The sequence below is a fragment of the Aotus nancymaae genome, unplaced genomic scaffold, assembly GCF_030222135.1.
Source record: "Aotus nancymaae isolate 86718 unplaced genomic scaffold, 86718_ANA_hifiasm-v0.15.2.pri h1tg000053l, whole genome shotgun sequence".
In the NCBI taxonomy this organism is placed as follows: Eukaryota; Metazoa; Chordata; class Mammalia; order Primates; family Aotidae; genus Aotus; species Aotus nancymaae.
This window is the reverse complement of record NW_026988467.1, coordinates 28,593,190-28,621,072: the sequence shown is the minus strand read 5'-3', so window position 1 is coordinate 28,621,072 and position 27,883 is coordinate 28,593,190. Positions and strand designations below refer to the sequence as shown.

Genomic DNA, 27,883 nt, shown 5'->3' with positions numbered 1-27,883 from the left:
TCAATATGCTTCACACACACAAAGGAAAGAACCACAGGACACAGGCTTGTTGGGAGTATAAAAATAGGACTTTTTCCTCATCACATCAATTATCAAAGAAACAGTACGTAACAAAAATACAAAGCTCTGGTGGATTTTTTTTTTTTTTTTTTCCCCCTCCCACTCCTACCCAACAGCCCCTTGCCAGGGAGCCCCTGGCTGAAGCCTGGACGCTGTCCCTGAGGTTACTCCAGGGCTCAGGAGAAACGGTGGTCCAGGTCTCTCTGGGGGCTAGCAGAGTATGAGTAGGCCTTGCCCAATACCAGGCGGTCCCGGAGCAGCTTGAAGAAGGCATAGTAGTTGCTGAAGAGGATGAGGGCTAGCGAGATGGTCTGGTGCCACTTTTCAGAGGACATTAGGGAATACAGCTGGTAGACAATGACAGCGCCCTCCAGCAGCAGGAGGATGTTGAGGATCCGCAGGGGTTTGCTGAAAAAGAACTGCCCGGGAGAGGGTGGGCATGGCTAAAGGGTATGCTCCAGAAACCTACCTCCTGGGGGGGGTTCTGGGTGATCCAGTGAAGGAGACAGGCTCTTGGGTCCCCATGCAGACCTGGGTGGGGAGGAAGACTTTCTGGGGTTGGATGTGGACTTTGCCACCTCATCTGCCTTTGCTTGTGGTACTCCTTCTGATGGGACTGCTGCTTCTGATGTTTAGTCATCTAAGACCCTGTTCAATTTCAGCCTCCTCTAGGAAGTCTTTCTTAACAAGTTCTGCGTGGTCTCTCAAACTGTTTCTTTGAAAATTTTTTCTCTCTCATCCATTGACCCTCAATAAAATCAACACCTTGTTTATTTTTTTTTTTTTTGAGACGGAGTTTCGCTCTTGTTGCCTAGGCTGGAGCGCAATGGCACAATCTCGGCTCAACGCAACATCTGTTTCCTGGGTTCGAGCGATTCTCCTGGCTCAGCCTCCCGAGTAGCTGTGATTACAGGCATGCGCCACCACACCCGGCTAATTTTGTATTTTTAGTAGAGATGGGGTTTCTCCATGTTGGTCAGGCTGGTCTCGAATTCCTGAACTCAGGTGATCTGCCCACCTTGGCCTCCCAAAGTGTTGGGATTACAGGCATGAGCCACTGTGCCTGGCCAAAATCAACAGCTTTTAATGTCATCTTCCTGGGTATTGTTTGGCCTCAACAAATTAGAATCTTATGACATAAGCATGGAAAGTTATTACAGACTCCACAGCCTGAATTATCTACTATGAAGTCATAGGCAGCATCCCTAGCTAGGCTGGAAGCTGCCAGGGGACATGGCAACAGCTCAACTCTCAACAGCAAGAGAGTGTAGGGACTAAAGAAAAAATTTCTGATCAGTTCAAAAGAGTGCATAGTGTCTAGAGATTCTGATTCCACAGGGGCCAAGGTACCTAAATCTCAAGAGCTGCTTAAAGGACAGAAGTGGAAGGAAATGGGAGACGAAGAGACCAGGATGCCAGGCTCCGATCTGTACCTAACAGGCTGCAATACTTTGGGCAAGCCCCTTTCCTCTCAGCCTCGGGTTTCTCAACTGTGAAATGAAGATATCAGTCTAGGTCACTGATTTCTCACACTGTGTTCCTTAGAGCCCCAGGTTTCCAGGGGGTTCTTTAGGAGTTACAGCAGGGGTGAGCAGGAAGCGAAGGGGGTTCTAACTCCTCCAAAGAGAGCAGTGCCAGGAGGTCCCATATATTGGATTTTGGCCTCTGATTGTGGTTTTTTTTTTTTTTAAAGTGTTGCGGGGGAAGATTTGATAGTGAAATAAAAAGAAAATAGAGACCACTAGTTTAGATGATTTTGAGCAGCCCTTTCCATAGCTGAGTCATGAGTCATTACCATTAGTTCTCAAGTTTCCCAGTAAGGCACTCTTTCCCAAGTTAAACTCTCTAAGCTGATTTTGGTATCTAAAAACAGAGATAGCCCTACTGTATCTTTCACATACAATGTTCAGGGGAAGGCTGACTAGTGGATGGGCTGTGCCTAACGACATGCCTGGCACACAATAAGAAATGAAGACAGTATTGTCTTTCATTGCCAGGAGCCCCTTCTTTCATTGCATCAGCTTCTCTCCCTCTGTCCAATGTTCTGAAAGGTCTGCGACCAAATGAGCTGCAGTTATTTATTTATTTTTGAGATTGAATCTTGCTCTGTTGCCCAGGCTGGAGTCTCAGCTCACTGCAAGTGGCAATAATCTCAGCTCACTGCAACCTCCATCCTCCCAGTTCAGTGATTCTCCCTCCTCAGCCTCCTGAGTAGCTGGGACTACAGGCATGTGCCACCACGCCTGGCTAATTTTTGTATTTTTAGTGGAGACAGGGTTTCACCATGTTGACCAGGCTGGTCTGGTCTTGAACTCCTGACCTTAGGTGATCTGCCTGCCTCGGCCTCCCAAAGTGCTGGGATTACAGGCGTGAGCCACCATGCCCGGCCTAGCTGCAGTTATTAAGTGACAATCTGTATGGCTGTCCTTGTTCTACCTGTGTGTACTGTTTTCCTTTGGATTGGGGAAATACTGAAAATAGCTTTCTCTTGCTATGACATCACATTCCTGCCCTGCAGATATTCCCACCCTCTCCCTCAGGGCCCAACCCTCCTTCCCGGGGAGGAGACTCACGTGGAACCGGAAGTGGGAGACATCAGAGGGGATAGCCACGTTGTAGTGGCCTACGGCTTTGTAGACGTTCTTGCTGTGCTTCACCAGCACGCCCTGCGGCCACATGCATTCTTCAGTCCACCTGGAGGCACAGCCCAACAGTGCCCCTTATCCCCAGCTCACCCAAAAAAGGGGTACCAGAAGACTGGGCAGGAGGGAATCACCAGGGCTGTACTCCCATTTCTATCACTTAGACACACTGACTTTCCTTTGCTGGGTTTTAGTTGCCTCCTCTGTAAAGAAGTGGGGTAAGAATCATGAGGAATTCACTGCATTGGGAGTTAGAAGGTCTAGAGCTGACACTAATTACTAAGAGACTGTTGAGAAAACCCGTTTTCTTCACTGGGTTCCTTTGCTTCATCTGGTCTCACCACTTGGCTCCAACTGGTCCACCACATAGTTGCCTCAGTGGTCTTTGTAAAATACTAAGCTGAGCCTGACCACCCTCTGCTTAAAAGCCTTTTTGGTTTGTTGTTGTTTTTGAGAAGGAGTTTCATTCTCCTTGCTTAGGCTGGAATGCAGTGGTGCAATCTCAGCTCACTGCAACCTCCATCTCCCAGGTTCAAGCAATTCTCCTGCCTGAGCCTCCTGAGAGTACGTGGGATTACAGGCACCTGGACCACCCCCGCCTAATTGTTGTATTTTTAGTAGAGATGGGGTTTCACCATGTTGGTTGGGCTGGTCTTGAACTCCAGACCTCAGGTGATCCACCTGCCTCGGTCACCCAAAGTGCTGGGATTACAGGCGTGAGCCACCACATCTGGCCCTGCTTAAAACCCTTTGAAAGCTTCCCAGTGCCCTTGGGGTCAAGGCCCCAAGGATTCACCACGGCTCTAAGGTCTTCTGTGGCTTCCCACAACTCTAACCACACAGCTCATGCTGTTTCCAGTTCCTCCAGTGGTGGCTCATGCCTGTAATCCCAGCACTTTGGGAGGCTGAGGCGAGCGGATCACGAGGTCAGGAGATCAAGACCATCCTAGTTAACATGGTGAAACCCTGTCTCCACTAAAAATACAAAAAATTAGCCAGGCGTGGTGGAACGCTCCTGTAGTCCCAGCTACTCAGAAGGGTGAGGCAGCAGGAGAATCACTTCAACCTGGGAGGTGGAGGCTGCAGTGAGCCAAGATCATGCCACTGCACTCCAGCCTGGGTGATAGAGCGAGACTCTGTCTAAAAAACAAAACAAACAAAAAAAAACACTAAAGCTCCTCCACAAAGCCTTTCTCAAACTCCCTAGAGTTTGGCATCCATTTTTTTTTTTTCTTTTTTTGAGACAGAGTCTCACTCCGTCACCCAGGCTGGAATGCAGTGGCACTCAGCTCACTGCACCTTCCGGGTTCAAGTGATTCTCCTAGCTCAGGCTTCTGAGTAGCTGCGCCTACAGGTACTTGCCACCAGGCCCGGCTAATTTTTTTTGTAGTTTTAGTAAAGATGGGGTTTTGACATGTTGCCTAGGTTGGTCTCGAACTCCTGACCTCAGGTGATCCACCTGCCTCGGCCTCCCAAAGAGCTAGAATTACAGACGTGAGCCACTGAGCCCAGACTGTTTGGTATCCTTTAACTGTTTCCTGAATCTCCTGCTACTGGTCCACATTCCCTAGTGCTGGTCATTTATTTATTTCCCTTACTAGGCTGAGAGCCCTTGAGCATGAGGGTCTAATCCATCCCTGTGTCCTCAGATGCCGCAAGGCCTGGCACGGAGAGGCCCCAGTGAGCATGTGAATGACATGGTGGGACCAGTGAGCTTTCTTCCAATATCCTGTGAGATCTCCCAGGAATCCCAAGGGCATAGACCAGAGGACTGAAAGTCACAGCCTATAAGCAGCCCCTTTCTCAACCCCATGCTCTTGCCTTGTTGACTCACTTATTTAAAAAAAAAAAAATGGTTGGCTGGGTGTGGTGGCTCATGTCTGTAATCACAGCACATTGGGAGGCTGAGGTGGGCAGATCACCTGAGGTCAGGAGTTCGAGATGAGCCTGGCCAACATGGCAAAACCTTGACTCTACTAAAAATACAAAAAAAAAAAATTAGCTGGGTATGGTGGCAGACGCCTGTAATCCCAGCTACTTGGGAGGCTGAGGCAGAAGAATGGTTTGATCCCAGGAGGCAGAGGTTGCAGTAAGCCAAGACTGTGCCACTGCACTCCAGCCTGGGTGAAAGAGTGAGACCCCCATCTCAAAAAAAAAAAAAAGAAAGAAAGAAAAAAAAGGAATAGTTACTGTGCGACTCACAACATGAATGAACTTCACCAACAATATGCTGAATAAAAGAAGTTGGGGCTGGGCGCAGTAGCTGACACCTGTAATCCCAGCACTTTGGGAGGCCGAGGTGGGCGGATCATGAAGTCAGAAGTTCAAGACCAGCCTGGCCAGCTGGTGAAACCCTGTCTCTACTAAAAATACAAAAAATTAGCCGGGCATAGTGGTGTGTGCCTGTAATCCCAGTTACTCGGGAGGGTGAGGCAGGAAAATTGCTTTAACCTGGGAGGCAGAGGTTGCAGTAAGCTGAGATCGCACCACTGCACTCCAGCCTGGGCAGCAGAGCAAGACTCCATTTCAAAAAAAAAAAAAGGAAGTTGGACACAACAGTACATCTATTGAATGATTTCATTTATATTAAGTTCTAGGATAGGCAAAACTAACCTCTGGTGAAAGAAAACAGAAAGGAAGTTGCTTGGGGGAAGGGCCATAAGGACATTTTCTGAAGGGCTGGAAACATTCTATGTCTTAATGAGGGGTGGGTTACATAAGCATATATACCTTTATCAAAATTCAAAGAATTGTACACTTTAAGATTTGTAGGCCAAGCGCAGTGGCTCATGCCTGTAATCCCAGCACTTTGGAGGCTGAGGTGAGAGGATCACTCTAGCCCAGGAGCTCAAGACCAGCCTGGGCAACATGGCAAAACTTCATCTCTACAAAAAAAAAAAAATACAAAAATTAGATGGATGTGGTGGCGTGCGCTTGCAATACTAGCTACTTGGGAGGCTGAGGTGGGAGGATCACCTGAGCCCAGGAGGTTGTAGCTACAATGAGCTGTGATTGCACCACTGTACTCCAGCTTGGGAGACAGAGTGAGACCTCGTCTCAAAAAAAAAAAAAAAAAAAAAAAAGGATTGCACAGTTTACTGTATGGAAATTTTACCTTAAAAAGAAAGGCCTAGGCTGAGTGTGGTGGCTCATGCCTGTAATCCCAGCACTTTGGGAGGCTGGGATTGGCGGATTACCTGAGGTCAGGAGTTCGAGACCAGCCTGGCTAACATTGCGAAACCCCATCTCTACTAAAAATATAAAAGTTAGCTGGGCATTGTGGTGCATGCCTGTAGTCCCAGCTACTCGGGAGGCTGAGGCAGAAGAATCACTTGAATCCAGGAGGTGAAGACTGCAGTGAGCAGAGACTACACTCCAGAGACTACACAGAGACTGCACTCCAGCCTGGGCAACAGAGCGAGACTCCATCTCAAAAAAAAAAAAAAAAAAAAAAAAGGCCTGAGGAGGCAACTGAGTGCTAGACAGGCAAGGGTCCTGACCTTCGTGAACTTTCAGTCCTGGAATGACAGGCAGGTAACTAAGCAAATGCAGCAGAAAGCATTAAATGCAATGATCATAGTAATATGAGCCACTGAAGGGAAGGGCCCCTTATAGGTGAGGGGCACTGAATCCATTCTGGATGGTCAGGAAAGTGTTCCTGGAGGAAGCAAAGTGCTAAAGGATGAATAGGAGTTAACCAGGATAGAAAGAATGGAAGTCTATTCCAAGCAAAAGACACATCACATGCAAAAGCCTGTATGCAGAAGTGCATAAAGCATATGAGGAACTGAGGAGATTTGCTTTGCTCTGCTGAAGAGCAGAGGATGAGTTGGGGCACAGTAAGAGATGAGGCAGAAGTGGCTGGCAGGACCCAGCTCATCAGCTGGGAAGCCACATGAAGGACCACGGTGAGCCATGGACAGGTATATCCTCATGTTCAGCTATGTTCTATCTTTCTATTCCTCCTGCCCCTCAGAGCCCAGGGCTAAGCCAAGTCTCCTTTTGGCCCATTCAGCAATGCCCAATCACTTTTTTGGACCTCTTGGACAGAGCCTGAAAGGGACCCTGACTCACATGCATGGCCAATACCAAGAGGCTTAGCTTCTGTGGCCTCACTTTGCATCTTTGCTCCTTGGCGGGGCTACCTCTGCAAACCTGTCCTAGGAGCCTCCTCTCTTCCAAGCCTTGTCCTGGGCCCAAGACTCAGATGTGCTTCAGAGGTGATCCTAGCCTTGAGTAGCTTCCAGTCTAATGGGGAATACAGGCAGGAAAATTAGTATAACCTGGGGTGAAAAGTACTTTGATAAAGGGCTCCTGAGCAGTGTGACTTCTGCTTCTGCTCTGGGTGCAGTGCCTTTTTGCAGCTAGGTCTCTTTTGCCCACCTTGTCCTTCCCTGGCCAGGGTTCAGCATCAACTAGCACAGCACCACATCCTGGCAGCAGACGGATGATTCTGAAGCACACCTTGGCATGGGTCCCTCCACTGCTCAAAATCCTCTATCCCCCACTGGGTCTAAGTCAAAGTCCAAGCTCTTTTGCCTGGCACATCTGCAGGCCTGGTATGGATTGGGTGGAAGTAAGTGTCCGCTGAAAGAGTACGTGACCTAATGACTGAGTGGATGAGTGAACAAGTAAGAGAGGAGTGAAGCATGAGCAAGTCAGGCAATGAGTGAATAAACAGTCAGCAAAGAGAAAGTCAATGAGTTCATGAATTACCACTGGTCCCCCTCCCATCTTCTTTTTTCTGCGACAGAGTTTCTCTCTTGTTGCCCAGGCTGGGAGTGCAGTGGCACGGTATCAGCTTACTGCAACCTCTGCCTCCCAGGTTCAAGTGATTCTCCTGTCTCAGCCTCCTGAGTAGCTGGGATTACAGGCATGTGCCACCACGCCCGGCTAATTTTTGTATTTTTAGTAGAGACAAGGTTTCGTCATTTTGGCCAGGCTGGTCTCAAACTCCTGACCTCAGCTGATCCACCCGCCTCGGCCTCCCAGAGTGCTGGGATTACAGTCATGAGCCACCGTGCCTGACCCCTACTTCCATCTTTAGTACACTGCAAGTTACCCAAGAACAAGGAACAGTGTGTGTCACACCCCACCATACCCCACCCTGGACACTTGGTCTAATATTCCAGACACACTCAGTAACTATTTGCTAACTGAATGAGTTAATCAGCAGGTGGAAAAGTGACTCCAGATGCTGACTAGAAGGGCTGGGATTGGGTCGAGCAAGGTAGGGTGACTCACGGGTGCTGCAGCACATTGGAGCACAGTGCTGGGTCCACCTTCTGCCAACAGCCCAGATGGGCGGCGGCCTTGTGCAGCAGGTCACAGTAGCTGGCAGGCAGCAGGTGCTGCATGAGGATCACAGAGGTGCTGATGGACACCAGCAGGAAGAGTTCACAGGACCAGCGCTTGTCATAGTAATGTGTGTTCTGAGGGTAGCAGAAGGTGGGTGAGGCCTGGGATGCCCATAAATGTCCTCATTCCCTCTCCTTCCCTGATTCTACCTGACTCAGAGGTTAGGACAGTCCTGGGGAGACCTCAGAATGGCCCAAAAGCAAGAGTCAAACACCCAACAAAGAAGGCTTAGGCCTTGTGCCCACTAGTTGGTTTTCTACAGGGAAATCTGCTCCTACTGCCCACTACTCTGAGCCAGAGAACAGGATCTAGGGTCCAAGAGACCTGAATTCAAATCTTGGCTCTTTTGCTTATTAACTATGTGACACTGGGCAAGTCATTTACCTTCTTTGCGCTTTAGTTTCCTCATCTGTCAAATGAGGATAAGAGCAACCACCAGACTGGACACAGTGGCTCACGCCTGTAATCCCAGCATTTGGGAGGCTGAGGTGGGTGGATCACTTGAGGTCAAGAGTTCGAGACCAGCCTGGCCAATATGGTGAAACCCCATCTCTATTAAAAATACAAAAATTAGCCGGGCACGGTGGCACACACCTGTACTCCCAGCTACTCAGGAGGCTATGGGAGGAGAATTGCTTGAACCCGGGAGGCAGAGGTTGCAGTGAGTCATGATAGCACTGCCACTGCACTTCAGCCTGGGCGACAGATTCTGTCTTAAAAAAACAAAACAAAACACAACTAACTAAAAGGCTGGTCGTGGTGGCTCACACCTGTAATTCCAGCACTTTGGGAGGCTGAGGCAGGTGGATCACTTGAGGTCAGGAATTCGAGACCAGCCTGGCCAACATGGTCTCTACTTAAAAAAAAAAAAAAAAAAAAAAAAAAACCCGGGCGCAGTGGCTCAAGCCTGTAATCCCAGCACTTTGGGAGGCCGAGGCAGGTGGATCACGAGGTCAAAAGATCGAGACCATCCTGGTCAACATGGTGAAACCCCGTCTCTACTAATACAAAAAATTAGCTGGGCATGGTGGCGCGTGCCTGTAATCGCAGCTACTCAAGAGGCTATGGCAGGAGAATTGCCTGAACCCAGGAGGCGGAGGTTGCGGTGAGCCGAGATCGCGCCATTGCACTCCAGCCTGGGTAAAAGAGCGAAACTCCATCTCAAAAAAAAAAAATTAGCTGGGCGTGGTGGCACACACCTGTAATCCCAGCTTCTCAGGAGGCTGAGGCAGAAGAATTGCTTGAACCTGGGAGACAGAGGTTACAGTGAGCCAAGATCGTGCCACTTCATTTGAGCTTAAGCAACAGAGTGAGACTCTGTCTTAAAAAAAAAAAAAAAAAAAAAGCCTGGCATGGTGGCTCACGCCTGTAATTCCAACACTTTGGAAGGCCAAAGTGGGTAGATCACAAGGTCAGGAGTTCAAGACCAGCCTGGCCAAGATGGTGAAACCCCATTTCTACTAAAAATGCAAAAATCAGATGGGCGTGGTGGCAGGCACCTGTAATCCCAGCTACTTGGGAGGCTGAGGCAGGAGAATCGGTTGAACCCAAAGGGCGGAGGTTGCAGTGAGCCAAGATTGAACCACTGCACTCCAGCTTGGGCAACAGAATAAGACTCTGGCAAACAACAAACCAAAAAAAACAAAAATTAGTCAGGTGTGGTGGCACATGCCTATAGAACTGTTTGAACCCTGGAGGTGGAGGTTGCAGAGAGCCGAGATCACACCATTGCATTCCAGCTTGGGCAACAGAGTGAGACTCTGTCTTAAAAAAAAAAAAAAAAGAAATTAAGTCCTCTCAAGCCCACTGCAGCTGAGGAGGTACCTTCCCAGGAAACCACATAAGCAATAAAGAGAGCACAGGCTTTTGAGGTCACTCAGACCTGGATGAACCCTGGCTTCCTTACTAAATGATAAAGCCAGGCATCGTGACATTCCTATGTCACAACAGCTGCTGAAACACAAACTCACAGGTCTTTGTAATCAAGTAGTATGAGTAACAATGCCATGTCTCCCTCATTGGCTGTGTGACATAGGACAGGTCACTTCCCTTCAGTGAGTCTAGTTCTCTGCACTCTAAAATGGACACAGACTCGGCACAGTGGCTCACGCCTGTAATCCCAGTACTTTGGGAGGCCAAGGTGGGCGGATCAGTTGGAGCCAGGAGTTTGAGACCAGCGTGGCCAACATGGTGAAACCCCACCTCTACTTAAAATACAAAAATTAGCTGGGCATGGTGGCACACATCTATAATCCCACCTACTTGGGAGGCTGAGGCAGGAGAATTGCTTGAACACAGGAGGTAGAGGTTGCAGTGAGCCAAGATCCTGCCATTGTACTCCAGCCTGGGCGACAGAGCGAGACTCTGTCTCAAAAAAGTAAAATAAAATAAAATGGACACAGGCCGGATATGGTGGCTCACGCCTGTAATCCCAACACTTTGGGAAGCTGACGCAGGAGGACCACTTAAGACCAGGAGTTCTGAGACCAGCTTGGGCAGCATAGTCAGACTCCATCTTTATAAAAAAATTTAAAAATTAGCTGGACATGGTGACTCATGCCTATAGTCCAGCTACTCAAGAGGCTGAGACAGGAGGATCACTTGAGCCCAGGAGGTTGAGGCTGCAGTGAGTCATGATTGTGCCATTGCACTCCAGTGTAGGTGACAGCAAGACCGTCTCTAAAAATAAAAAATAAAATGGGCCAGGTGCGGTGGCTCACACCTGTAATCCCAGCACTTTGGGAGGCTGAGGCAGGCAGATCATGAGGTCAGGAGATTAAGACCATCCTGGACCACATGGTGAACCCGTCTCTACTAAAAATACAAAAAAATTAGCTGAACGTGGCGGTGCATGCCTGTAGTCCCAGCTACTCGGGAGGCTGAGGCAGGAGAATTGCTTGAATCCCGGAGGCGGAGATTGCAGTGAGTCAGGATCATGCCACTGCACTACAGCCTGGTGACAGTGTGAGACTCCGTCTCAAAAAAAAATGGAGACAGTAGTCATTTCAGCCCTCCAGAGGAGACGGATGGGAAATCACATCAAAAAACAGCAGAGTTAGTTATGCCAGCAGGAGAGCTCACATAAAGCAGGCAGCAGGGTAAGCTCCCAGCTAGGCCCTTTCCCTCCCTGGGTTGAGCGACGCACCTTTACAAACCAGACAGGCACAAAGGCCACGTAGTAGGCGCTCAGCATGGAGCTGACGAGCACTTCCTTCATGCGCCAGTTGAAGTCCATCTTGAGGAACTCCACCTCGCTGCGGATGAGGCTGGGTGACAGGCAGCAGGCATGGGTGGGCATGGCGTCTGGGCCATACAGCTGTCTCGTGTGCTGCTTCCACGTCTCCCGAAGTGTCAGCAGGTAGTCCCGGCTCCTCGCCAGGCCACTGACCGCCTCCCGGGGCCCCATGGAGGCCATGTGGTTGAAGAGGCTTGTCTTGCGGAGGTCGCAATTCAGCTGCAGGAACGGAATGTACATCCCAAACCTGCTGGGGAAGATGATGGTGAGGGAAGACCTGCCCATGGGCCAGGATCCCTACTCTCAGCCACTGAGGGGATCTTCTTTCCTCCCTGGGCCTCAGCTCTCCTGGCTGCCCAGAGGGGAGAATTTACCCATCCTTCCATCCATCTGGGCAGTCACTGAGCACATGTATTACCACTCGGTATATGCCAAGCACTGGGGTTATAGCAGAAATGCTGAGCGTTGGGGATACAGTAGAAGTGAGACAAGTCCCTGTCCTCGAAGTCTAGGGATGACTCACAACAGCAACAGCCCACATTCGCTGGGCATAGCCTATGTTCCAGGCACTGTACTGAATGCTTTCAGGGAAACTCTTTTTTCTCATAAGAACACTACGTGTTAGTTACTGTTATTTTCTTCCCTTTTCAGCTGAGGAAGCCATGGCTCAGAAAGGTGAAGGAAATTCCCAAAACTTACACAATTAGTAAGGAAGCGAAAGGGTAGGTGGGTGGGGAGCTCAAAATCAGAACTGTTTGGTATCAAAGACCAAGGCATATATTCAACAAATCATTATGAATTATTAATTAAAAGTGTATACAGCGGACAAGCACAGTAGCTCATGTCTGTAATCCCAGGACTTTGGGGAGGCTGAGGTGGGAAGATCACATGAGCCCAAGAGTTCAAGACCAGCCTGGGCAACATAGTGAGACCCCATCTCTACAAAACAGATTTAAAAATTAGGCAGGTATGGTGGTATATACCTGTAGTCCCAGCTACTCAGGCTGAAGTGGGAGGATCACCTGAGCCTAGGGATTGGGGCTGCAGTGACCCATGATTGTACCACTGCACTCCAGCCTGGGGGGCAGAGTAAGACTCTGTCTCCAAAAGGAAAAAACAAATAAAGAAAAAAAAACTATAGAAAAAAAAAAAGACTCTGTCTCCAAAAACAGAAAAAAGTACACACAAAAGAGAGGTATGAGTTATGGGTACATATGAGAGCAGCTCTTTAGTTGCAGAGGAGGGCAGTTCAGGAACGAATATTTATGTGTTTATCATAACTGAAATGGGCCCCTGAACAGAACAAATCCTTTTCCCTGAGCAGCACCCTGAGAGCAGGGCTGGAGTTAATTAGTCAAGGAGTTTTTGTGTATGGCTGCTATTGTATGAGGAGAACACTAGATGGGCCCGTAGTCTAGAAGACTAATTACAAAAAGTGGGTAAGTGCCAAGCCCATCATAGTAGGGGCTTTTATAAATATTCCCTTTTTTCAGCTTTAGGGGCCTCTTTTTTTTTTTTTTTTGAGACGGAGTTTCGCTCTTGTTTCCCAGGCTGGAGCGCAATGGCGCGATCTCGGCTCACCGCAATCTCCGCCTCCTGGATTCAGGCAATTCTCCTGCCTCAGCCTCCTGAGTAGCTGGGATTACAGGCACGCGCCACCGTGCCCAGCTAATTTTTTGTATTAGTAGAGACGGGGTTTCACCATGTTGACCAGGATGGTCTCGATCTCTTGACCTCGTGATCCACCCGCCTCGGCCTCCCAAAGTGCTGGGATTACAGGCTTGAGCCACCGCGCCCGGCCAGCTTTAGGGGCCTCTTAATTTCCCCAGGTCCTCAGAATTACACAACCCCACAGGGGTTCCTGGGCTGTCCCCAGGTGTTAGGGCTGATCGCAATGCTACATTTTTTTGGGGGGACAGAGTCTCACTCTGTCACCCAGGCTGGAGTGCAGTGGCACGATCTCAGTTCACTGCAACCTCTACCTCCTGGGTTCAAGCGATTCTCCTGCCTCAGCCTCCCCAGTAGCTGGGATTACAGGCACCTGTCATCATGCCCAGCTAATTTTTATATTTTTGTAGAGATGGGGTTTCACCATGTTGGCCATGCTGGTCTTGAACTCCTCCTGACTTTAGGTGATTCACCCACCTCGGCCTACCAAAGTGTTGGGATTAGAGGTGTGAGCCACCACACCCAGCTGACAATGCTACATTTTAGGAGGCAGAGGCTGCAGTTAGCCGAGATCATGCCACTGCACTCCAGCCTGGGCGACAGAGATTCTGTCTCAAAAAAATAAAAAATTTCCTTTTTCTTTTTTCTGGGGTTCCAAAGAAGGGATACCCGAGTATCCCCGGGCAAGTCATTTAGCCTCCCTGGGTTTCTGTTTTCCAGTCTATAAAATAGGGATGCTACCAGTTTTCCTTTGGCAAAGCTAAATAAGATAACTTACAGAACTGTGGTAAATTCTGCTGTACAGTCCAAAACAAAAAAAACAAGAGAACTGTGGTCAAGAGCATAAACTTTAAGATCAAACAGGCTTGGATTAAAATCCCAGCTCTGGGTTGGGTGTGGTGGTTCAAATCTGTAATCCCAGCACTTTGAGAGGCAGAAGTAGAGAAATTGCTTGAGCCCAGGAGATCACGACCAGCCTGGACAAGATGGCGAAACCCTTGTCTCTACAAAAAATACAAAAAGTAGCTGGACTACATGCCCGTAGTCTGAGCTATTTGGGAGGTGGAGGTGGGAAGATCAGCTGATCCTAGGGAGGTTCAGGGCTGCAATGATCTGAGATTATACCACTGCACTCCAGCCTGGGTGACAGAATGAGACCCTGTCTCAAAAAAAAAAAAAAAAAAAAAATCCCAGCTCTGCCACTTACTAGCTCTGTAATTTATGGCAAGTTATTTAACCTCTATGAGCCTGTTTCCTTAATTTGCCTTAAATTACATAGCTTGTATTGATCCCACTCTCAGCAAGTGTGTAATACACACTAATGTTTTCATAAATACTCACTTTTAGTCCTACAACAACCCCTAGCATAGTTTCCGGCCCAGAATAGATGACCAATAGAATTTTGATTAGAAAAGGAAGAGGCCAGTGATTCTACAGGGACAGGAAAAAAGACTAAAATGGGATTCCCAAAATACTCTTCAGGGTATCTTGTCCTAATGAGGAGGTGGGGGCATCTGTGAACATACAAGGGTCTCTACCTTAAACTTAAAGCATCTCCCTGGTTTTGTCTCTAAGAAGGACTGCAGATAGATCCTATGATCAATTAAATTATTTGGTGGCAGACTGCTCTAACAGGTTAGAAGTTAGAAGCAGCTTCGTATGCACGATAGCAGATTCCCTCCCATCTCCTCTACCCTACATGTGAGTGTATCAAAATAGAAAATAAATCTGTATCAGCCAAAAAAAAAAAAAAAATGGGAGTGAGGGTCATCAGTGCACAAAAGATTCTGACAAATTCAGAAAGCAGATAAAGATATGTTGACAGATGAAGCAGCAGCCATCGTCTAGAGCAGCGCTTTCCAATAGAAATATGAGTCACAGCTGGGTGTGGTGGCTCACGCCTATAATCCCAGCACTTTGGGAGTCTGAGGTGGGCGGATCACCTGAGGTCGGGAGTTCAAGACTAGCCTGACCAACATGGAGAAACCCCATCTTTACTAAAAATACAAAATTAGCTGGCTATGGTGGCACACACCTGTAATCTCAGCTACTTGGGAGGCTGAAGCAGGATAATCACTTGAACCCGGGAGGTGGAGGTTGCAGTGAGCCAAGATCATGCCATTACACTCCAGCTTGGGCAATAAGAGTGAAATTCCATCTCAAAAAAAAAAAAAAAAAAAAAAGAAGAAGGCTGGGCGCGATGGCTCACGCCTGTAATCCCAGCACTTTGGGAGGCCGAAGCGGGTGGATCACGAGGTCAAGAGATCGAGACCATCCTGGTCAACATGGTGAAACCCCGTCTCTACTAAAAATACAAAAAATTAGCTGGGCATGGTGGCGCGTGCCTGTAATCCCAGCTACTCAGGAGGCTGAGGCAGGAGAATTGCCTGAACCCAGGAGGTGGAGGTTGCGGTGAGCCGAGATCACACCATTGCACTCCAACCTGGGTAACGAGCGAAACTCCGTCTTGAAAAAAAAAAAAAACCAAAAAAAAGAAGAAAAATGAGTCATATAATTTAAAATTTTCCAGTAGCCACATTGAAAAAGAGATGAAATTAATTTTAAAATTCTATTTTACCTAACTCGTTACATGCAAATACTATCACTTTAACATATAATGAATATTTTGAGATGCTTTATTTTCATTTCTTTTATTAAGACAGGGTCTTGCTGTGTCACCCAGGCTGCTAGAGGGCAGTGGAGTGATCATGGCTCACTGCAGCCTCAACCTCCTAGGCTCAGGAGGTGGCATGCACCTGTAGTCCCAGCTATTTGGGAGCAATTCTCTGACCTCTTGAGTAGCTGGGACTACAGGTGTGTGCCACAATGCCCAACTAATTTTTATATTTTTTGTACAGACAGGGTTCTGCCATGCTGCCCAGGCTGGTAACATGTTCTGCCATGTTGCCCAGGCTCTCAAACTCCTGGGCTCAAGCGATCCACCCTGCCTTGGCCTCCCAAAGTATTGGGATTACAGGTGTACGCTGTGCCCAGCCTTGCTGTCTCTCTCTCTTTTTTTTTTTAAGACAGGGTCTGGCTCTGTTTCCCAGGCTGGAGTGCAGTGATACAATCTGTTTACTGCAATTTCCGCCTCCTGGGGTCAAGCCATCCTCCCACCTCAGCCTCCCAAGTAGCTGGGACTACAGGTGCAGGCTACCATGCTCAGCTAATTTTTGTATTTTTGGTAGAGATGGCACTTTGCTAAGTTGCCCAGGCTGGTCTCGAACTCCTGAGCTCAAGCAATATGCGTGCCTTCAGTCTTTGAAAGTGCTGGGATTACAGGCATGGGCCACCATGCCCAGCCTTCTTTTGTGTGTGTACTAAGTGTTCAGAATCCGTGTGTATTTTACACTTAGAACACATCTCAACTCAGACTTGCCTATTTCATGTGCTCAATAACCACAGGGGGGCTAGTAGCTATTCAACTGGATGGCACAGGTCTAGAATATGCCATGAGAGAACTAGACTGGAGGTGGGAACTTATCTAGCCAGAGTGACCCAAGAGAGACTCTGGCTTGAAGTGGGCACATTTAATAGAAGATGAAGTGAGGAGTAGGGCTGAATAAATGGGATTAAACAATGACCCATGTTTATAAGACTCAGTTCCTTTATTCCCCTACTCATCTCATACAACACATCCTGAAGGATTCTTTTCCAAAGAAATTTAATCAACTGTTAGAGAACTGAGGTCTCTAATGGGGATATCTTAGAGGAACACCCCCACCACTCCCTTTCTGGCCTACAGAGGCTCAAAGTCTAACAACCAGCACTGCATGCACTCATCCTCAAAGCAAAGCTTGCCAGCCGGTGTGCCCTGCCCACGTACTTAGAGCTTCCAGTCAAAGCTCCTGCCCCCTTCAACAATGACAGAGGGAAAGAAAATGCACTCCTGCTACTCAGTCCTTCATTCTTACATATAAATAGACAAGCAAAGAAGCTACCTATACTTGGAAAACAAGCAGCATGAAACAGAAAAAATGACCCCAGTGAAAAGACAAAATTGAGGAAAATAAGAGATTTTTAAAACAAGAATAGTATGCTACGAGAAAAGAACAATCAGAAAACGTAGAGGTCTTAGACATGAAAAATATGATTGCTGAAAAAAATTTCAGTAAAAAAGCTAGAAGATAAAGCTGAGGAAATCTCTCCAAAGGCAATGCACATAGAGAGAGAGACAGAGAGAGAGAAAGAGAGGTTAATTCTGAGAGAAATATAGGAGAAAAAGATGACCAATCTAGGAGGTCTACCATCAAATGAACAGAAATCCAGAGAGAACAGAAAAAATTGAGAGAAAGATATTATCAGAGAAATAACAGAGGAACATTTCCCCAACTAAAGAAGTACACGAATCTCCAGGTTAAAAAAGTCCTAGAGTACTAATAGGATGAATGACAGAAGTCCCACAACAGACACATCTTGTGAAATTTCAAGTAATCAAAAGATAAACAGAATATTCCTCAATGCTTTCAGAAAGGAAAAAAACAAGTCATCTACAAAAGAATTGGAATCAAACTCAAACTGGCATCAGACTTCTCACTAGCAACACTGGATACTAGAGACAATGTAATAATAACCACAAAAGTTCTGAGAATGTGAATTTGAACTTAGAAATCTACATTCAGCCAAACCATCACTGAAGTATGAGAGCAGAATAAAGGCACTTTTAAGACATGCAAGGACTCAGATTGTATACACCTCCAACATACCCACTGTTTAGGAAATTACCTGATAATTTACTCCAGCAAAATAAGAAAACCAAGAAAGAAGACGATGTGGGATCCAGGAAATAGGGGATCCAACCCAGGAAGGCAGCGAAGGGAAGTCCCAGGCTGAGAGCTGTACAGTAGACCTAAAGAGCAACCACTCCAGACTGCAGCAGCAGCAGGAGGAAGGGCTCTAGGAGGGATGTCTTTGTTGGGGAAGTGGGGAGAAGGAAATGGACTCCAGGCAACAGGTAGTATGACTGAGAGGCTGGATAAACTTGAGGATATGAAGGCTCATCATTCTTTTGTCAGTAAGAAAAAAGAAAGGCAATTAGAAAGTCCAAGAAAAATAAAAAGCCATATAAGAAAGATATGATCTAAGTATGAAGCAAACTAAAATGTGCTATGATTTTAAGTCGTTGATAGAATGTAAGAAAAGAGAAACCACTTCACCTGGATACTAGGAACATTTTTTGTGTGTGTGTGTCTCAAACAGGGTCTTGCCCTATTGTCCAGGCTGGAGTGCAGTGGCACGATCTCAGCTCACTGCAACCTCTGCCTCCTGGGTTCAAGAGATTCTTGTACCTCTTGAGTAGCTGGGCATACAGGTCCTTTAAAGAGGTCATTTTATAAGGATCGGTAAGGAAAAAAAAAAAAGAGGTCATTTTAAAAAATGTTCCTGGCTGGGCACGGTGGCTCACTCCTGTAATCCAGCACTTTGGGAGGCCAAACCTGGCAGATCACTTGAGGTCAGGAGTTCGAGACCAGCCTAGCCAACGTGGTAAAAGGCGTCTCTATTAAAAATACAAAAAATTAGCTGGGCATGGTGGTGCGCATCTGTAATACCAGGTACTTGGGAGGCTGAGGCAGGAGAACTGCTTGAACCTGAGAGGCAAAGGTTGCAGTGAGCCGAGATTGCACCACTGCACTCCAGCCTGGGTGATAGACCAAGACCCAAGACTCTGTCTCAAAAATAAATAAATAAAAATGAATAAATAAATAAAGAGGTCTAAGACTGTAACTCTGTAACTATAGAGAAGACATATCATCTACCGGCTAGGTGCAGTGGCTCACACCTGTAATCCCAGCACTTTGGGAGTCGGAGGCGGGCGGATCACAAGGTCAAGAGATCGAGACCATCTGGCCAACATGGCGAAACACCGTCTTTACTAAAAATACAAAAATTGGCAGAGCGTGGTGGCATGCGCTTGTAGTCCCAGCTACTCGGGAGGCTGAGGCAGAACTGCTTGAACCTGAGAGGCAGAGGTTGCAGTGAGCCGACATCACAACACTGCACTCCAGACTAGTGACAGAGTGAGACTCCTTCTCAAAAAAAAAAAAAGAAACATCATCCACACATATTACTGGGCCCTGCAGTGAATTATATTTTCATACACATCATCATATCAATGCTACTTAATTAGTTTTTTATTTTCAGAATTATGCTTAGACAAAGAATGGAAGGCTTAAATGCAGTTACATAGGAGAATGTGAATGTCAAGCTTGACAATATGAAAGTGAAAATACAGCTGCCAGGAAGTGAAAAGAGGAAGAGGGAAGGAAAAGTGGTTGGGTAGGGTGCCTAATATTCTTGTCTTACATAAAAAGGATTCAAGATATTGACAACTGCTGATGGAAAAAAAAAGTAGAGGCATACTTATACTATTGACAAAAATAACCAATAGAAAATTAAAAATATTAAAAGCTGTCAATTAGTGCGAACAGCAACAATGGGATGGTGAGCCAAATCATCTGTCACTGCAGGGAATCAAATATATTTGCATATGTGTGTATGTGATATGTTTGTATATGCATAGAACAATTGTTTCCAGGATATTCAAGAAATCAAAAACATTGATGATTACCTCTTAGAAAGGAAACTGGGTGGCTGGGAGGCAGCAGTCAAGGGGAGACTTTTTCACAGTACACTCTTTTAAGCCTTCTGAATTTTAACTATGTAAACCTATTACCCAATTTTAAAATCAACTAAAAAAAATGGCCAATAAATAAATTTTAAAAAAGAATAAACAGGCCAGGCGCGGTGGCTCATGCCTGTAATCCCAGTACTTTGGGAGGCTGAGGCGGGCCAATCACCTGAGGTCTGGAGTTTGAGACCAGCCAGGCCAAACGGTGAAGCCCCATCTCTACTAAAATATAAAAATTAGCCGGACATGGTGGTTCACGCCTGTAGTCCCAGCTACTTGGGAGACTGAGGCAGGAGACTCATTTACAAAAAAAACAAAAACAAAAACAAAAAAACCCAGAAAGTTAAAAAAAAAAAAAGAAAAAGAGATAGCTATTGAAGAGTGGGACTAAAAATCTGGAGGGCGGGGTTGGAGGTTAATGTTTTTCTATTTATTTATTTTTAGAGCCAGGGTCTCACTCTGTTGTCCAGGCTGAAGTACACTGGTGTGATCATGGCTCACTTTGGCCTCAAACTCCCCAGCTAAAGTGATCTTCTCACTTCAGCTTCCCAAGTCACTGAGATCACAGGCATGAGCTATGTGCCCAGCAACGGTTTTCATTATAAGCTTATTAGCACTACTGGATTTAATTTTTTACAATATGATTATATTTGGCCAATTAATATCTTTAAATTAAATAAAAAATAAAGCATAACGTGGACATTGGGTGTTATGTATACCCAGGGAGAAGAGATTCACCAGGCAGTAACCATAAACTGTCAAATTAAGGCAACTCTTTTTTTTTTTTTTTTAAGATAGAGTTTCACTCTTGTTGCCCAGGCTGGAGTGCAATGGCGCCATCTTGGCTCACTGCAACTTCCACCTCCCAGGTTGAAGTGATTCTCCTGCCTCAACCTCTTGAGTAGCTGGGATTACAGGCATGCACCACCATGCCCGGCTAATTTTGTATTTTTAGTAGAGACAGTGTTTCTCCATGTTGGTCAGGCTGGTCTCAAACTCCTGACCTCAGGTGATCTGCCCACCTTCGTCTCCCAAAGTGCTGGGACTACAGGCGTGAGCTACCGCGCCAGGCCTAAGGCAACTCTTAAGTTCCAATCAGTACAATCCTTTCGAAGGGTAATTTGTTAATATCTACAGAGAATGTAAAGGAATACATTTTTTGGTTTAGTAATTCTTCTGGGAATCTACTGAGCAGAAATATTGGACACATATGCAAAGATATATGCAAAAAAGTGTTTCCTGACTCATTGTTATGAGTAAGGAAAAGCTAGGAACAACTTAAAAGTCTGCCAATAGAAGACAGATAAATTGTGAAAATTCTGTAACATGTAATACTATGAGGCCATTGAAAAAATGAGGCAGCTGGGTGTGGTGGCGCATGCCTATGGTCCCAGCTACTTAGGAGGCTGAGGAGGGAGGATCACTTGAGCTGGGGAGTTTTAGGCTATAATGTGCTATGTCAGTGAGGTGCTTGCATCAAAGTTCAGCATCCATATGGTGACCTCCTGGGAGTGGGGGACCACATGGTTGCCTAAGGAGGGAATAAACTGGCCCAGGTTAGAAATAGAACAGGTCAGGCCGAGCGCGGTGGCTCACGCCTATAATCCTAGCACTTTGGGAGGCCGAAGTGGGTAGATCACGAGGTCAAGAGATCAAGACCATCCTGGTCAACATGGTGAAACTCTGTCTCTACTAAAAATACAAAAAATTGGCTGGGCATGGTGGCACGCGCCTGTAGTCCCAGCTACTCGGGAGGCTGAGGCAGGAGAATTGCTTGAACCCAGGAGGCGGAGGTTGCGGTGAGCCGAGATTGCGCCATTGCACTCCAGTCTGGGTAACAAGAGCAAAACTCCGTCTCCAACAAAAAAAAAGATAGAACAGGTCAAAACTCCTGTGTTGATCTGTAGTGGGAACAGACCTGTCAATAGCCACTGCACGCCAGCCTGGACAATACAGCAAGACCCCTGTCTCTAAGATAAAATAAAATGATGAGACAGACCCGTATGTATTGCCATAGAAAAATATCCAAGTTATATGATTAAATGAAAAGTACGGTAAAGTGTACATCATGCATAGCATAATACCATTTTTGTTTTTTAAAAAATTGCATGTGGCCAGGCATGGTAGTTCATGCCTGTGACCCTAACACTTTGGGAGGATGAGGTGGGCAGATCACTTGAGGTCAGGAGTTTGAGACCAGCCTGGCTAACATGGTGAAACCCCATCTCTACTAAAAATACAAAAAGTAGCCAGGCGTGGTGGTGGACACCTGTAATCCCAGTTACTTTGGAGGCTGAGGCAGGAGAATTGCTTGAACTCAGGAGGCAGAGGTTGTAGTGAGCTGAGATAGCACCATTGCACTCCAGCCTGGGTGACCCAAGACTCTGTCTCAAAAACAAACAAACAAACAAACAAACCCTGCATGTGTATATACTTGCAAAGAAAATATTTCAGAAAATATGCTGCCAGTAATGGATTTCTGGGGGAATAAGACTATATGGGACTTTCTTTTTCCTGGTTAAAAGGTTCTGTAAAGTTTAATGTTTTTATAAGACACACGTCACTTTTTTTTTTTGAGACAGGACCTCACTCCAGTTGCCCAAGCTAGAGTGCAGTGGCACGATTTCAGCTGACTGCACCCAAGCTCAGGTGATTCTCCCACCTCAGCTTCCTAAGTAGCTGGAACTACAGGCATGCATCACCATACCAGGCTAGTTTTTTGTGTTTTTAGTGGACAGGGTTTTGCCATGTTGCCCAGGCTGGTCTCAAACCCCTGGATTCAAGCAATCTGCCCGCCTCAGCCTCCCAAAGTGCTGGGATTACAGGTTTGTGCTACCTCGCCTGGCCATGTGTCCCTCTTACAATTAAAAAGAAGATATAATTGAAGCAAGTGTGACAGGGCTCCCATGCCAGTGCTTTTTGGTCATGCAAAGTAGAAAGGGAGAGGTGCCAACTTTGAAGCTTCCCAGAGACCAGTGTTGACCCAGCTTGAGGAATTTTGTGAACCAGAAAACCTGGGGGTTGGGAAATGACTGTAAATGCTCAGGTAGCCAGAAGTCTCCCCCAGAAGCAGCCAGATCCAACACCTCACCAAAGCTCTCCCTGATGCAAGGCCAGAAAGGAGCAGTCCTGGGCACGTCCCTGACACACTCTCTCCAACCTCAACCATCTGGGGTCTGGTGAGATGGAGAAAGAGAGCAAAAACAGACACAAAGACATACACACATGCATATGCAGACACACACACATGCTTCCTGCATAGACACCCATAGAGACATGCAACTGTGCAGCTGTTTGCAGGCACACAGACTCAGGGAAATACCAAGAGATTACACAAACACTGAGATACACAAAGAGAGACACAGAGAAAGGAAAGAACCAGAGAGAGGGGAAAGGAAGAGTGAGGGAGACAAACCCCATGCATTCCCTCTTGGGAATGTTCCTTTGGGACATATATGCAGATATGAGTCCCATTCTGACCTCCCCCATAGTGAGAGCTGGGTAAATTATGCCACCTCAGTTTCTTCTGCAAAAAAAGGCTAATTATCCTGACCTCAGTGGATGTCATCAGACAATGTGAGAGGATGTTGCTGCCTGCCTCCGATCTTCCAGATCTGAGGCCTGGTGAGCCAGCCATGGTCAGGGCAGAGGTGAGGGGCCAGGTGCTGGGCAATGAGGGGTGAAGTGAGGGGTACTCACGGATAGCAGAGGAACAGGAGGTTCAGGAAGGAGTAGGTCCTGAAGAGGTGGATGAGGGATCGGCACAGACTCCAGCCTGTTGCCGTGAGAACGGTGAAGCGGGTGAGGAACAGCAGGATGGAGCGAAAGAGGGAGACCTTCCCCCTCTGAGAAGCCTGGGTCAGGGCAAGATAGGACGGGATGGGGCCTTGGATGGAGGCCGAAGGGGCTGTGCCCAAATCCCACCCAGCATGACCTGTGATCCCACCCAGGGAGAGGTGGCACAGCAGGCTGGGCAGAACCTGGCAAGGTAAATCCTTCTCTTTGATGCCCAGTAAACTCCAAGAGCTGATGGGATATAACTAATGTTCTTCAACCAAGTACAGCGGGATCCCCAAGGAAATACCCCAAGACTGAAGGGCTGGGCATGTCTCCTTAGCATCCCCAGGGGAAAAGGGGAATCCCAAAGTGCCTGGCCAGCCTCTAGGACCCAATCACCTCCTTCACGATGGACCCAATGAAGCGGCGGCCCAGAACGATGGTGGTCACCATCAGCAAGTTGAAGTCGATCAGGTGGAAGTTCTGTCAGGGGGCAGAGGCCTGGGGGTCATGTGGGCCCCTGGCCCATACACAGGCTTTTTTCATACCCACCTCCCCCTGCCCATTTCTTTCCACAGAGACTGTCCCCATTCTCTGACCTTCATCGGCCTCCAGCTGAGTCAGGCCAGGAAATTACCTAGAGGAGTAGAACAGGACCCCGAGAAGGGAAGTGGGACAGTCCCTGGGGATAAGAGAGTGGTATGCGAGCCCTCTTGCTCCGCTCACCCATGGTCCTGTCCCTATACTGTTTCTGCACTGAGTCTTTACTCACTTTGAAACAGTCATGCATGCCCGTGGTTCATCTACACTACTGGATTAAGACTCTGAGCTCCTGGCCAGGTGTGATGGCTCATGCCTATAATCCCAGCACTTTGGGAGGCTGAGGCGGGTGGATCTCTTGAGGTTAGGAGTTGGAGACTACTCTGACCAACATAGTGAAACCCCGTCTCTACTAAAAATACAAAAACAGCCGGACTTGCGGTGGCATATACCTGTAATCCCAGCTACTCAGGAGGCTGAGGCAGGAGAATCGCTTGAACTCGGGAGGCAGAGGTTGCAGTGAACCAAGATTGTGCCATTGCACTCCAACCTGGGCAGTAACAGTGAAACTCCGTCTCCAGAAAAAAAAAGACTCTAAGCTCCTTCAGACAAAATCTGTGTCAGATTCCTCTCCGATACAATTACAGTGCCCTATGTGGTACTAAACACACTAGGAGTATTCAGTGAATCATCAGTTTCCAGTTCCTTCAGCACCTTCCATGTTCAGCATGGAGACAAGTGCACAGTGGTGCTTAGTAGGCTATGCTAAATTGAAACCAAAAGAACACACACACACATACACCCTTGTTGGGTACCTACCAGGGAGGTGTGGGAGGGCGGGTGGGAAGGTGGATACCACCACACTGTCTTGTAGATGTTGATGTAGTGGACAAAGAGCGCTATGAGCTGGCAGAAGAAGAGCTGCAACTCAAACAGAATGCTGGCCTGGACTGGCAGCTCGGGGATCTTGCAGTGCTGTAGAGGCACAACCGTTTGGGTGGCCAGAGGGGGGCTGGAGAGGCCTGTTCCAGAACTGCTCCTGGCAGTGGAGAGGGAACAACATCAGGAGCTGACCTGAAAACCCTACCAAGAAGGGCTTCTGAGGCAAAGGATTGTGGGGTAAGATCAGAAAAGCAGCTCATGGCAAAGACAGAGTCTTCCTAATGCTGCTTTTCAGACAAAGGGACCCGACAAAGCCTTTTCCTATCCCTAATCTTATTCAGGTTTTCCAACACCCCCTAGGAGAGAAAGAATTATTAGGTCCATCTTACAGAAGAGGAAAAGGAGGCCCATAGAGGGGAGGCAACTTGTCCAAACCATCAGCAAATCTGGAGCAGAACTGTAATTAGAATCCGGGCCTTTGGATTTATTCTACCATGTCCCACTGCATCTGTCCATGTGATCACCCTCAACTGAGCTCCCTCTGGGTCTTTTCTGCTGCTTACTCCCCTCTAAGCCCCCACTGGCATCTAGGATATCACATCTTAGAATCCAGAGAGCCCTGTCCACACTGTTGCTGTGAGGCCACAGTGAGAGGCGAGTCAGAGAGGTGGTTTACCTGGTACGGGAACGCACACTGGTCACTGACGCGCTGGAAGTGTGGCTTCCACCAGAGGTCCCTGAGGATCCTGGCTCACAGAGCGGATTTCGACAGTAAGATGTCCTGTTGGGACCTCTTCGTCCTCCTGTGGGGCTCAACATAAAACAGAGCCTCAAGCCAGGGGGCATATATCAAGGATAACAACAATGATACTGGCTACCAGTCACCTAGTATCTCATTTTTTCATTAAATCCTCACTGAGACCTATGATCCGGCCCCTTCTTATATCTTCAACTTCATCCCCTATCATTCTCTACCTCACACCCACACTCTACCCCCAGCCCCATGCTCTAAACATCTTGATCTTTCTTTCCTCAGCAAGCAAGCTCATTGTTATCTCTTACACTTGCTATGTCCTATCTGGAAAGTCCTTCCCTGACTGCCATTTCTGACTTTTTTTTTTAATATATATATTTTATTGCACTTTAGGTTCTGGGGTCCATGTGCAGAACATGCAGGATTGTTGCATAGGTACCATTTCTGACATTTTGAAGTAGCTCTCCCCATCACTCTCTCTGCAATTTCTATTCTTTTTCTCCACCACAGTTCACTCTCTGAAATTACCTTATTCATTTGTTAACATGCTTATTGCTTGTCTGTCCCACTACAATGGAAGGTCAATTAGGTCAGCTACCTTCTCTTTTTCACTGCTATATCCCCTACCACAGTGCCCAGCAAGTATATGTTGATGAGTGAATTAACCCAGCAAGGTAGGTTTTTTACACATTAGGAAACTCAGCTTACACTGTGTCACAGTATCGTGGCTGGGTCTTGTGGCCCATTCAGACATAAGTTTCTGGAGGCCTATAACTCTGGGTACCTTTGGGACAGCTTTTTCTCCATAATTCAGCTCAATAGGCATCCTGGTATTTCATGAGCAGGACCCAGGGCCTGAATAAAGGGTCAAGGATATGGCTGGGAGAATGCTGTGGTTGTGGACCAAAAACTTGGACCTACTAGGCTGAGCAGTCTAGACCAAGCTCCCATGTACCACTTTGCACAAAGTTCTGCACAAAGCGGCACCTAAAAAAGTCACAGCCTGGCTGGGCGTGGTGGCTCACGCCTGTAATCTCAGCACTTTGGGAGGCCAAGGTGGGAGGATCGCTTCAGACCAGGAGCTGGAGACCAGCCTGGGCAACATGGCGAAACCCCGTCTCTATTAAAAAAAAAGTGTGTGTGTATATATATATATATTTTAAAGTTTTATATATATATATATTTTAAAAGTTACAACCTGTTCAAATCTCTTCACAGTAACACAGCAGCCTCCATTCACATACATCCCATGTCCATAGCATCTCAGCTCGGAAGCGTTTCCCACACTTCAGAGCCAATTTTGGGCCTGGATGTATGCCCAGAATTATATACCTCCACGAGTCTCTAAAAAGCACCTGGCGGGGAGCTCTGACCTCCACAAACCCCCAGACCAGAAGCTCTGTTCATACGCTATTATACTTGGCTTAGAAAATCCCACACAAACACCCTTAGTCCAGAAGCTGTGCCCACACCCACTCTCCTGTCTTTAGAAGCTCTGCACCCACATAAAGCCCCTCAGCCCAGAAGCTCCGCCTACACACAACTGTCAGCCGAGAAACCCCGCCACAGAACAAGCCAATAAAAGTCCTCTCAGCCCAGAAGCCCCACTCCACAATAGGCTCCCTCAATCGGAAGTCTCCTCGCCCCAACACCCCCAGTGTAAGCCCCTCCAGCCCAGAAACTCCGCCTGCACTAGAGCCCCAAACCCAGAAGCTCCGCCCTTAGCGCTGAAGCCACGCCCACTGGTAAGTCCCGCCCCCCCTTCTAACCGCGACCAGCGGGTCCTCATCAAAGCCCAAGCCCTCACAGGCCTTCATCTTAAAAGCCCCGCCCACCACCCCAATGTCCCGCCCCCACAGCAGAGGCCCAACCCCGCAAAACGACAGGAGGGGGCGGGATCCCGTTTGCGCCCGCATCCCCTCCCCCTCCCGTCGCCGGGCTTCTGTCCGCGTGGGGCAGCAATTAGCAGCCTGGCCATCCTAACCCGCGCACCCGCTTGTTGCCGGGCCGAGCCTGAGCCGCTCTGCTCACCCATCTCCTCCCCCCGGCGCTCTCCGCTTCGCCGCCGCAGCTCCTACGGGCAATATGTCGGAGGCGACGGCGGCCGGGAGAGGACTAACCGCCGCAGCCCAGTCCCGGGTATCAGCCGCGCGCTCCCGCCGCGCCGCTACATTTGCATACAAGGCGGGCTGGAAGCTGGCGCGCGCCTCTTAAAGGACCCGCCCGGACAAAGGCGGTGCCTGGGTGCTCTTTGTCTCGCGGTCCTCCACGCCCTTCCTGCAGCAGCTGCTGAAGAGACTCCAGAGGGAGGGGAACGGAACCCACCTCCTGCTCTTCCC

The 27,883-nt window shown here is 47.8% G+C and overlaps 1 protein-coding gene across 5 annotated transcripts; it reads right to left on the bottom strand.

Moving 5' to 3' along the window:
• Positions 1–49: 49 nt before the first annotated feature.
• Positions 50–27,688, bottom strand: TMEM39B (transmembrane protein 39B). Of its 5 annotated transcripts, none has more exons than XM_012440113.2 (9): positions 27,576–27,688; positions 25,467–25,593; positions 24,728–24,947; positions 23,768–23,851; positions 23,291–23,445; positions 11,206–11,542; positions 7,947–8,134; positions 2,634–2,754; positions 50–479 (listed from the first exon to the last, which is right to left on the bottom strand). In XM_012440113.2, exons 1-9 carry the CDS (start codon positions 27,577–27,579, stop codon positions 237–239), a joined length of 1,479 nt encoding a protein of 492 aa, XP_012295536.1. In that variant the 5' UTR covers positions 27,580–27,688; the 3' UTR covers positions 50–236. The 5 variants fall into 5 exon arrangements, with proteins under 5 accessions (XP_012295536.1, XP_021524013.1, XP_012295535.1 ...); XM_012440112.3 differs by having other exon boundaries at positions 53–479; positions 27,537–27,622; XM_012440114.3 differs by having other exon boundaries at positions 388–591; positions 27,537–27,622.
• Between the last annotated feature and the right edge of the window lie 195 nt (positions 27,689–27,883).